The sequence below is a fragment of the Salpingoeca rosetta genome (genome assembly GCF_000188695.1).
Source record: "Salpingoeca rosetta unplaced genomic scaffold supercont1.2, whole genome shotgun sequence".
Taxonomy (NCBI): domain Eukaryota; class Choanoflagellata; order Craspedida; family Salpingoecidae; genus Salpingoeca; species Salpingoeca rosetta.
Window position 1 is genome coordinate 468,107 of NW_004754932.1, and position 11,507 is coordinate 479,613.

The following is an 11,507-nucleotide window of genomic DNA, read 5'->3' on the forward strand; positions in this document are numbered from 1 at the left end:
TGAGAGTAGCAGACGACGACAACGCAAGACAAGACAAGCAATTCTCATCACATCAACACACACGAACACCTCACTGTCTCCATACACCCCCAGCACATCGATAGCAGACATGGCCACGACGCAAAAGATGCACCCTCGGCTCGAACAAGCCTCCCGGTTTGCACATGCAGCCGTGGAGATGGACAACTTGGGTGAGTTTGCGCGCAAGATATCCATGCGCTGCATTGCACGCTGTTGCTCAACGAGCAAGCAAGCAAGCCATGAGTCATGCGTTGCTTCGGCTTGAGGGCTCGAGAGTGGGTGGTGTATGCATATGCGAGTCCAACCACGGGCGCCTGTCCATTCTCTTCGCCTCACACACACACACACACACACACACACACACACACACACACTCACACACGCACGCACGCCTTCACGCTGCAGGCAATTACAAGGAAGCGATTGGCTTGTATTCTCACGCTATTCAGAACCTGGACCAAGCACTCGCAGACCCATCCTTTTCGCAGTCCCGTGATTCCGTGAAGCAGTGCCGTGCATCCTACGCAGCCCGCGTCGACTCCCTCCACAAGGAAATGTCTGGCGCTCTCCCCGTGCTTCCTGCGCCGCCAACGAGCAATGGTGGCCCAGCGTCAACCGCCCTCGCCACCCCAGCACAAGACCCATCCGTTGTCGACGTTGGCGTCGAAGCCGTCAAGGTGTGTAATTGAGTGTGTCTGCGTGTCTGTGCCTGTGTGTGTCTGTGTGTCTGTCTGTGTGTCTGTCTTTGTGTGTGTCTGTCTTTGTGTGTGTGTGTGTGTGTGTGTGTGTGCGCGCGCGTCTGTGTGTCTGTGTGTCTGTGCGTTTGTGTATCTGCGTGTCTGTGTGTCTGTGTGTGCGTGTCCGTCAACACAACCACATGCATTGTATCCATCCAGCCGCTCACTCCCCGCCCGCCCCCACCTTCCATGCCTGTTCTTCTCAAACGCTCTTGCAACTGAAGGCGGCAAATCGAGACGGTGGCAAGTACCTTGTGCAGGGCTATCAAACAGCCAAGGAGCTGAACGAACGACACCAGATCACGCACACCATTGCATCTGGCGTCAAGTCAACCTACAGCGCCGCCGTTGCTGCCAATGAAAAGTACAAGGTGGTGGACAATGTCAAGGCAGGCGTCTCCTCAGCATATGGCTCTGCCGTCCAACTCAACGAGAAGCATCAAATCACCAAGGTGAGGTGTTGCGTGTGTGTGTGCGTGTGTGTGTGTGGGGGGGGATCTTGGTGTGAGAGAGAGAGAGAGTGTGTGTGTGTGTGTGTGTGTGTGTGTCTGGGTGTATGTGTGTTGCGTGTGTCCGCATGTGTACACTCTGTGTGTGTGTGTGTGTGTGTGTGTGTGTGTGTGTGTGTGTGCTCTCGATGGGCTGTTTCTGCCTTTGTTCCCAATCGTTGACATTACGCAGTCCTCTACCTTCTGCGCACTCACTCACTCTCTGACCCGCGCTTTTTCGCTTGAGCAGAAGGTGGGCACCATTGCATCTGCGAGCGTGAAGAAGGTTGGCGAACTGAACCAAGAGTACAGGGTCACGGACCGGGTGGGATCTGCCTTGCTTGGTGGCCTCAACTACCTGGCAACACAGTCCCAGCAGTACCTCCAAGGCTCATCATCCTCCTCATCACAAGCACCACCATCATCATCATCATCATCGGCGCAAGCACCATCCACACAGCCAGCCCTCCCGCCGCAACAGCCCCCATCTTCCCAGTGATGCTGATGCATCTGCACGTCTTGCTTGCTCGCCGTCCGTGCGTGTTGCCGTTACATTTCGCATCACACCACTTCCTTGCATGCGAGGTTTCTTCACCTTTCTTGCCTTGCTGCTGTTTCACGTGTCTCCTGTATTGTACACATGAACGTGCCCCAACTCACAGCTCGAGTGAACTTGCGGTACGTGTTTGTTGCGTCGTGCCCTCTTCCTCGGCTCAACAGCCATCGTCATAGACATATTCGCACCGATTGAGGACTCTTTTGCTCTTGTTCAGTCATGCATGGGAACGTGTGCACCAAATGAGGAGGGGGGGGGGGGTTGGCACAAGGATTTGAGGGCAGAGGGGGCAAACACAAGGAAGAACACAAGGCGGTGGTACACAAGCAAGGTGGTTGTGGGGGTGACCGTGCAACCAACGCAAGGAAAAGAGGTACGTACGCAAGCATACGCAGAATGCACACGCACACATACACACACATACGCACACATACACACACATACACACTCACACTCACTCTTACGCACGCACACACACACACACACACTCACTCTCTCTCTCTCTCACTCTTACGCACACACACACACATACACACTCTCTCTATTCGGTTGTCTTGGCAAGCTTTGCGGGCGGAGCGCCACTGCCAACGTCATCATGGTGGCTCCGTGGTGTCATGCTCACATCAGCGTCCGATGTAACAGTGGTGGTGGCAGCGGCATCGTCGGTAGCAGACGCGGCGCCATCATTTGCGCTGGCGTTCGCATTGGCCGCGTTGCCGGAGTTGTGGTTGTTCCCTGCCGTGCCCGTTTCAACCGATGTGGCGATGGACGAAGATGGTGTCGCTGTTGTGATACCGTCACCGCCACCACCGCCACCACCGCCAGGCGCGTCTGTGCTGTGATGGTGCACTGTGCCAGTATTTGCACCTGGGCTGAGCGTGCGTTGCAGCTCTTCGTACTTGGTCAGTGTATCCTCCAACCTGACAGCAGCAGCGGCAGAGACAGCAGCGGCAGAGATCAAAACGAGACATGCACACACACACACACACATACACACACACACACACACAACGAGCAAGGAGGCGAAAGTGCAACAAGTAGGTGAGTGAGTTGGGTGGGGGTGAGGAAGTGTGGCAGAACCGCGGTAGTCATCATCACAGTTGTGACCGTTTCAATGATGAGCATGGAAATGACGAACAGCACACACAAGGTAGGAAGCCCTTGCGGAAAGTTGAGCTGGCAAGCAAGCAAGCAAGCAAACAAACAAACAAGTGAGCAGACAAACAAGTAAGCAGACAGGCGAGTGTAGTGCAGCAACTGACTTTTGTGTTTTGCGTTGACGGCTGCGCTTGGCATACAGGCGGTTCTTCTTGCGACGCCTGAGCGCACACCCGGAAACAAGCAAGACAAGGAAGGCAGCTGCGTCAATCAAAAGGGCCATAAATGGTGCACGGCAAATTGGCTTGGGGACTGGGACGTGTGTTGGTTTTCGCACAAGCTGGGACCTTCAACACGAAAAACACAAACAAAAAAAGGCACACAGAGTACACACACACACACACACACACACACACAGAGTACACACACACGCACACACACACACACACACACACACACACACACACACACACACACACACACACACACGCACACACACGCAGAGTACACGCACCTTGCTCGCTTGAGGTCTTCAATTTCGTCTGGCGTGAGGCGCTTGGACTTTGCAAAGCGGTTGAAGTCGACCACCTTCATGTTCAGCCACTCCTCTGGCCAGTGCGAGTCCACACGTGACTTCATCGGGTGCACCGAGCGCGCATACGACGTCGACATGGGTGCGACTGGCGTGTCTGGCAGCGAGGTGCCGGGCGTGTGCGATGTGGCTGGCAGCAGGCCGCTCAGCGACGAGCGCTGTGACGAGGCAGGCGGCACAGCAGGGACGCCAGGACCAGGCGTTACGGTCGCCAGGGCAGGGGTTGCCGGCGTGTCGGGTAGCGTGCCCAGGCGAGGCTGCTGCGGTGTTGCCATCACGCTGCCGGCAACAGGAGCGGCCATGTCGCCCGAAGTTCTGCCACGTGGGCCGGCGGTGAACGGCGTGGACGGCGCCATGGGCATCGCCCCTGCTGCTGCTGCTGCTGCTGCTGCCGTCGACGACACCCCCGGCACGGTGCCTGCAGGCATGCCAAATCCAGTGGCCCCACTCGCCGCTGTGGTCGTGTTGCCTGTGTTGGCAATGAGCGAGGAAAAATCACTCTGCAGCCGGAACAGCCAGTTGCCTGCCATGCCCGCATCGCCACCGCCACTGCTGCTGGTGTTCGTGTTGGCGGCAGTGCCGGGTGGTGCTGCCTCCTGGCCTGCACGAGACTGCAGCGAGCTGAAGATGCGCTCAAGCCCGCGGCTCGTGGTGCGGCTGGGCGGGCCACCAAACGTCGGCAGGCTGAACAGCCGTGCACACGCGGAGAAGAGGTCATTGTCCAGACCTGTTGCAAAGGGCTTGAACGCGGTGCCGGTTGTGTCGAGCGGCTGGGCACCATCGGGCGCACGGAAGGGGCTCGGGGCCTTGTCTGCGTGCGGGAAAGCCACTTTCACCTTCTTCCCAACAGCTGGTGCCGTGGCCGCGTCTGCAACGTCGTCGCCGTGCTTGTCGTGGTACAGGGCAACGGCCACTGCGGCGCACACGTGCATGGTCTGGCCACGCCTGGGGGGAACGCGAAGCGACTTGTTTTGGTAGCGGCTCACAGTGCACTCCTGCGCGCCTGCTGGCAGGAATTCACCCCTGCCGCTGCCACCACCGCCACCACTCGTCGCGGGAATCTCGCTGTTGCTGCTGCTGCTATCGTTGTTGTTGGTGGTGGTGCTGGTGGTGGTGGTGGTGGTGGTGGCTTCTACGGGACCTTGCAGTGCTGTGTCAGCCAGCAGCGCCAGGCTCGTGTTGGTTGCCGATGACGAGGGCGGTGGTATTGGGCCCTGAGCATGTGTTCCCATGCCCCCTGTGGCCTTCGCGCCTGTTTGAACCTGCTGCCCGCTGGCCTGCATCGACTGCGCCGTTGCAGCGTCATAGTCAATGAGCCGCTCCACGTTGATGTTTGCGGCGTGGGAGGGCAAGTCCGATGCCATCATGTTCTTGGCCACGGCCACGATTTCGTCTCGCTTGAGCGGCAGCGTGATGCCCAGGGCCGCCGTCACGTCCTGCCACCACAAGTCGTCGTCGGCACGCACGGGCGTGTCCATGATGTGGGAAAACACGTCCTCGCACGTGATCTCAGAGCCGTTGTCTCGCACCAGCGGGTGCCCTGTTGGTGACAGCATAAGCAGGTCTGCGAGCGTATCGGGCAACGAAGGGTCCTCCTCCCCGTTGCCCTTGAGCATGATGCGACGCAGCTCAACCAGTGGCGTGACGCCCTTAGACTCGTACTGCACAAGGTTGCCGTCCCTATGCAGTGACGACTGGAAGTAGTAGCGGTTCGCCAGCTTGGCGCTGTCCAAGTGCGGCGCCTGGATCACATCGAGCACCTTTGCGAATGGGAAGCGCGGGTGGCGAGGCACCTTGCTCGGCGCGAAGCCAATCACAAAAGCGCCGTGGCCCTTGAACGTGCTGATGCGCAACAGCAGGTCCAACACCTTGGCCGACAGCGCACATGTCATCATGTAGCTGTGGGATGCATCGGCGTGGCGTTGGGCGACGTGGTGGTGGGACGCCCCGCCACTCGCACTCCCGGAGGGGAGCAGTTCATCCAAGTTGTGTCGTTGCTGCTGATGGTGGTGCCGCGACAACTGCTGCTGTTGCTGCTGTTGCTGTTGTATGTGTTGGGCCTCTTGAGGTGCATGTTGTTGTTGCTGTTGTTGCTGCTGTTGTTGTTGTTGGTGGTGGTGGTGCGGTTGTGCTGATTGTTGTTGCTCATGCGCATCTCCGCTTTGCTGTCTTTCCACAGACGTCTGCTGTTTTGCGTGTTGGTCTTGCTGCTGATTTGTGGACTGTGCGCTGGCAGCTGCTGGGGTCTCTCCTTCCCGCTGCTGTTGCTGTTGCTGCTGTTGCTGGTGGTGAGCGTGGGCGTCGTGATGTTGCTCGTCTACACCTTGCGCAATGTGTGCACTTTCCTTCACATCCTGCTGCTGCTGTTGCTGCTGCTGCTGCTGTTGCTGTTGTTGTTGTTGTTGTTGTTGTTGTTGTTGTTGTTCCTGTTGCTGGTTGGCGAGCAGCGGGTGCTGATGGTGCGCGTGTGGAAGCTGATGCAGAGAGTGCTGCTGCTGGTGCTGCTGGTGCTGCTGGTGTTGCTGTTTGTCCTGATCGTGGTGCAGCACCTGCATGGCCTGTTGCTCCTGCTGTGGCGGGAGGTGTATTGCCTGCATGTGGTGCGGCGCCACGTGCTGGGCGGCGCCCGGCATCATCATCATCTGCTGCGGCTGCTGGGATTGTGCAAGTGGGTTCATCTGCATCTGCATCATGGGAGCCATGGACACTGGCATTTGCGAGTCATGTTGTTGTTGGTGGTGCTGCTGTTGCTGTTGATGGTGCTGGTGCTGCTGGTGGTGTTGCTGATGATGGTGCTCCTGTAACTGCTGCTGGTGCTGCTGCTGAGCGTGGCTGTGTGGTGCCGGCACGCTAAGCATGGGCATAAGGGACGGGTCGGCCGATGAGGTAGACAGCTTGTGCTCACCACCACCGTGTTCCTGCGCTGCGGCATATGACACATTTTGCGGGACGATCATGTACTGGCTGTGGTGAGGCAAAGCAGAGGGCAGACCCGCGTGAAGCTGCTGGGGGTGCCCGTGCGGCATGTGGCTTTGCTGGTAGCGCTGGTGGTCGCTTTGGCCCTGCGAGAACTGGTGCTGCTGTTGCATTCCAGACGGGTCAACAACACCCGAGGGCATGCTCACGATCATGGGCTGCTGCTGCTGCTGCTGCTGCTGCTGCTGCTGCTGTTGCTGTTCGTGCTGCTGGTGGTGCTGGTGGTGTTGGTGGTGTGTGGTGGCATCAGCACGCACGTTCTCGCCGGCACCACCGTTGGACGATGTGGTGATGACGTATGAGGGGAGTCCGCTGAAGGTGTCGGACCGAGGCAAGTCCATGGCTTGTTGCTGCTGATGCTGCTGTTGTTGTGAAGGAAGTCCGGCGGGCTGTGCGTTGAATTGCGAGTACTGCTGTTGTGCTGGTGCTTGCTGCTTCTGGCCGTCGCTCATACTTGCAAAGCTTGCGTATGCACGACGTTTTGCTGGAAGAGAGTGCGAGAGAGGTGGGTGGGGGGGGCGTTGTATGGTGACAGTGTAATGGTGGTGCATGGATGAGCGCGGTGGTGGTGCATGGATGAGCGTGCTGGTGGTGGTAGTGCATGGATGAGCGTGCTGGTGGAAACCAACTCACAAGGCACACACCATGCACCGCGCACTTACGTCATGAAGACACACACACACTCTCTCTCTCTCCTTCTCACACACGATACACACACACTGTTCCCACCTCTGTTGGCTGCTGTCGTTCTTGTTCCGCGTCAGCCAAGCGTCCTTCCTTGGTGTCCTTCCTTGGAGTGCTTCCTGCCGGTGTTGTCCTTCTTCAACACGGGCACAGAGTGCAACCACGTTGTTAGCTGCGCCGCTGCGTTGATTGTCTTGCCAGCTGAACGGGCCGGGCCGTTGGGATGACCGACCGTTCAAACCCCAACCGCGCGCTTTCCCACACCACCAAACACCAACAACAAAGCAAAGCGAGGAAGAGAACGGGAGAGGGAGAGGGCAAAACAAGGGAAGGAACGGCGCATACGGCATCAGCAAAAAGCGCTGCCTGAGTCAGGTCGCAGAAACGCTGATGGCGTGGGCGGCTGCTTGCTGGTGATTGGCTGGCGGCCACGCAAAATTCTCTTCGCGCTGGCCAAGACGATAATTTGTTTACATCTTCAAATAATTATCGCACGGCTCAATTACGGACACGACAGCACAAACTGTAGGAAGAACGACCAGATTTTGTGTGGCGCAGCAGACAGCAGTGCAGCAGGCGATTACGAACGCTGAGACGCACGCATTCGCTCCACACAGAAACACACGTGGTTTGGTGGTGAGAGGGTAACAGAAGAGAACAGAACGTCGGAAGGTCTGCGCACATCAGTACGAAGGACAGCCAACCAACCAAGACAATGGGTACGGCCGGGGGGTTGGTGTTGACTTGTGTGAGGGAGAGGGAGGGGAAGAGTGCGTGTGGGGTGCATTGAGGGAAACGACACGCATACAAGTACACAAGAACACGCACGCCAGTCGACCCACATGCATGAACGCACACTCACACATATGCACACACGCACGCTCACGCATATGCACACACACACACACACACGCACGCTCGCGCATGTAGGTCGCAAGGGAAAGAAAGGACGTCGCAATGACGACGACGACGACTGGGCCGAGCTGGAGGCAAAGGCTGGCGTCGTGGACCCGCTGAGCCAAAGCAACGACGGCAACAACAACAATGGTAGCGCCGATGCCAAGGGCGGTAAGAAGGGTGGTAAGAAGGGCGGAAAGAAGGGCCGCCGCGGGCAGCGCGGCAACGACAGCGACGATGAGGACGAGGCCTCTGCTCGCGCAGGGCTGAACAACCTGGCCCTCGACGACGACGAGGCCACAAACAGCGTGCCCCAGCCCGCTTCAAAGAGCCAGAAGAAGAACAAGAAGAAGGGCAAGAAGGGCAAGAAGCAGGACCTGTGGGGCGACGATGACGAGGACGTTGACGTTCTCAACAACGTGGAGCAGGAGGACGAGCAGCCTGCCGTGCCACAGCCCGCCTCAAAGAAGAACAAGAAGAAGAACAAGAAGAAGGGCAAGAAGCAGGACCTGTGGGACGACGACGAGGAGGAGGATGGCGTGGACCCGCTTGCTGCCGCCGCTGCGGAAGAGGAGGTCGAGGAAGCCATCCCACAGCCCGCGTCAAAGAAGAACAAGAAGAAGAAGGGCAAAAAGGGAAAGAAGCAGGACCTGTTCCCCGATGAGGACGAAGACAAGGAGGAGCAAGCGGAGGAAGAAGCAGCAAACGACATCGGCGATGATGAGGAGGTGGACGAGGAGGTGGAGGACGTGCCAAAGCCTGCAACGAAGAGCCAGAAGAAGACCAAGAAGAAGAAGGGCAAGAAGGGCAAGCAGCCATCCATCAGCGAGGACGAGGAGGAAGCAGACGCGGATGAGGAGGAGAATGAAGGTGGCGATGAGAATGGCGATGAGGAGGAGGATTACTTCTACAACAGTGACGAGGAGCAACAGCAGGAGGAAGAGGAGGACCAGCAGCCAAAAGGTACAACGATCATGATGATCATGTTGGTGTTGTTGTTGTTGTTGTTGTTGTTGGTGGTGGTGGTGGTGGTGTTGTTGTTGCTTGCTTGCACTTGCTTGCTTGCTTGCTTGCACATTGATCTCACAAGGTGGTCATGTACATGATCTGCGTACCAACAGAGAAAAAGTCTCGCAAGCAGCGAAAGAAAGAGGCCGCGAAGGTGCGTTTGTGTTTGTGTTTGCCTTGCTATGCATCCTTCTGTGTGTGTGTGTGTTGTGTGTGTGTGTGTGTGTGCGTGCGCGCTGATTCCGTGCCGCCAACTCATCGCCCACAACAACAACAACAACAACAACAACAACAACAACAACAACAACTTAAACAACAACAACAACAACAACAACAACAACAACAATGCCACGATCACGTGCAGGCCAAGTTCGATGCGATGCTGGCAGCCCGCGAAGCCGACGGCAACTTCTCCGTCACGCAGCGCGCGTCCACAGACGAGATTCCCGAGGGAACACTTGATATCATCATCGATGCCTTCTCCATCTCCGCACGTGGCAAAGACCTGTTTGTCAACGCGTCCCTCAAGATCACACACGGCCGCCGCTACGGTCTCATTGGACCCAACGGGTGCGTATCTGTGTACATGTGTCTGTCTGACTGTGCCTTGTCTGTGTGTGTCTGTCTGTGTCTGTGTATGTGTATGTGTGTATCTGTCTGTCTATCCACTGCGCACAACGTCTATCTTTCGCTTCCATTCCGCCACATCAAACCCACCGCCTTTCTCTTCTTGGACTGCCACTCGCAGTCACGGCAAGACGACGCTGCTGAAGCATCTTGCCGAGCGCAAACTCCGCTTCCCGCCAAACATCGACGCCCTCCTCTGCGAGCAGGAGGTGTGTCTGTGTGTTTGTGTGTGTGTGTGTGTGTGTTTGCGTGTGTGTGTGTGTGTGTTTGCGTGTCTGTGTGTGTGTCTGTCTGTCTGTCTGTGTGTGTACCTGTGTGTGCTTCTGTGTGTGTGTGTGTGTGTGTGTGTGTCTGTGTGTGTGTGTACCCGTCCGTGCCTGTGTTTGTGTTTGTGTCTGTCCCTCTGTCTGTGTGTTTGTGTCTGTGGTGTGGACGCATTCCCCTCCCCTTCCCCTCTCCCCGCTTCCATGCCCATTCACTCTTCGCTCTCGTCTCACCGAATACCCACGCTCGACGCGCCAGGTGAAAGCAAACGACCTGTCTGCTGTTGAGGCCGTGCTGTCTGCGGATACGCGTCGCACAGAACTCCTCGCCAAGGAGAAGGAGCTCACGAAACTGCTGGAGAGAGGCAAGGGCGACGACAAGACCACAAAGGAACTCGAAGAGGTGCGGAAACCGTTTTGTGAGGGGGTTGGGTGGAGTGGGATGAAATCTGTGTGCACTGAAGTGCTTTTTTGTATGCACGATCTCGTGCCGGCGTTGCGTTTGTGCCACCATGCACCGCAATCCCTTCAATTTCATCTGTGATGCATTGCTTCTCACCCCCACGTCCTTGGCCACACTCCTCCTCCATCATCCATCATTGTCATCCAACATCACTGCACGCAGGTGTACACGGAGATGCAGGCCGCTGGTGTTGCTGCTGCCGAGGCAAAGGCCCGCAAGATCCTGGCGGTACGTGCTACGCTCATGCGAACCACGTGACGTGATGGACGACGCACGGACGCTGCAGTGTCGTTCGTTGATGTGAACGTGACTGTGTCATCGCAGCTGTGTTCCATCCACGCGTCGACACACTCGCGTGACTCACCATCAACACAATCTTCCTTATTTTTCTCTCCCCTCTCCCCCTCTCTTCGACTCTCTTTGTGTCTCCTGTTGCGGGGGTGCAGGGTCTTGGGTTCAGCATGGAGATGCAGGCGCGGCAAACAAAGAACTTTTCCGGTGGCTGGAGGATGCGTGTGTCGCTGGCCCGCGCTCTGTTCATTGAACCGACGCTGCTGATGCTTGACGAGCCCACCAACCATCTCGGTACGCAACCTGCTGCCTCGCCTGCTTGGCCGCCACCGTGCGGGGTGTACGTGGATGCACGCGCACTCACCTGCTGCCGTACCCTCATTGACACGGATGACTCACTCACTCACCTCCACTCACCTCCGCTCACTCTCACACTCTCACACTCTCACACTCACTCACCCACCTTCACTCACCCACCTCCACTCACCCACCTCCACTCTCCACTCACCCACCATCTCACACTCCATCCGCCACCACTTACTCCATCCGCCAGATTTGAATGCTGTCATCTGGCTTGACAACTACCTGTCCAAGTGGAAGAACACGCTGCTGATTGTGTCCCACGACCAGGACTTCCTTGACAACGTGTGCACAGACATCATCCACCTCGACATGAAGAAGCTCTTCTACTACCGCGGCAACTACAGTGCGTTTGCGGCCGTGCCCATCTGAACATTTGACACCAGCTTTCGTGTGTGTGCGTGTGTGTGTGTGTGTGTGTGTGTGTGTGTGTGTGTGTGTGTGTC

General features: G+C 57.3%; 3 protein-coding genes across 3 annotated transcripts in view; 2 read left to right on the forward strand and 1 right to left on the reverse strand.

Annotated features, from left to right (window-relative positions):
- Positions 1-1,993, forward strand: PTSG_00680 (uncharacterized protein). The gene is made up of 4 exons (XM_004998090.1): positions 1-191; positions 427-698; positions 983-1,210; positions 1,497-1,993. Exons 1-4 carry the CDS (start codon positions 110-112, stop codon positions 1,743-1,745), a joined length of 831 nt encoding a protein of 276 aa, XP_004998147.1. The 5' UTR covers positions 1-109; the 3' UTR covers positions 1,746-1,993.
- Positions 1,994-2,343: 350 nt separating this feature from the next.
- On the reverse strand, positions 2,344-6,920 carry PTSG_00681 (uncharacterized protein; the record flags this gene model as incomplete). The annotated part of the gene is made up of 3 exons (XM_004998091.1): positions 2,344-2,722; positions 3,065-3,121; positions 3,415-6,920. The coding sequence occupies 3 exons, from the start codon at positions 6,918-6,920 to the stop codon at positions 2,344-2,346; spliced, it is 3,942 nt and encodes a 1,313-aa protein (XP_004998148.1).
- A 947-nt stretch (positions 6,921-7,867) lies between these two features.
- PTSG_00682 (uncharacterized protein) overlaps positions 7,868-11,507 on the forward strand; it is a gene marked incomplete at both ends in the record, with an annotated part of 10,148 nt that continues 6,508 nt past the window's right edge. The window contains 9 exons of the mRNA XM_004998092.1: positions 7,868-7,871; positions 8,083-9,012; positions 9,171-9,211; positions 9,422-9,627; positions 9,806-9,893; positions 10,207-10,350; positions 10,573-10,638; positions 10,857-10,995; positions 11,255-11,407. Of these exons, the coding sequence (XP_004998149.1) occupies positions 7,868-7,871; positions 8,083-9,012; positions 9,171-9,211; positions 9,422-9,627; positions 9,806-9,893; positions 10,207-10,350; positions 10,573-10,638; positions 10,857-10,995; positions 11,255-11,407 (1,771 nt within the window). The remainder of the gene's footprint in view (positions 7,872-8,082; positions 9,013-9,170; positions 9,212-9,421; positions 9,628-9,805; positions 9,894-10,206; positions 10,351-10,572; positions 10,639-10,856; positions 10,996-11,254; positions 11,408-11,507) is intronic.

Coding starts and splice junctions, on each gene's coding strand:
- PTSG_00680 (XM_004998090.1), top strand. CDS start 110: ATGGCCACGACGCAAAAGATGCACCCTCGGCTCGAACAAGCCTCCCGG. Junction 699..982: donor TTGGCGTCGAAGCCGTCAAG/GTGTGTAATTGA, acceptor TTGCAACTGAAG/GCGGCAAATCGAGACGGTGG. Junction 1,211..1,496: donor AGAAGCATCAAATCACCAAG/GTGAGGTGTTGC, acceptor TCGCTTGAGCAG/AAGGTGGGCACCATTGCATC.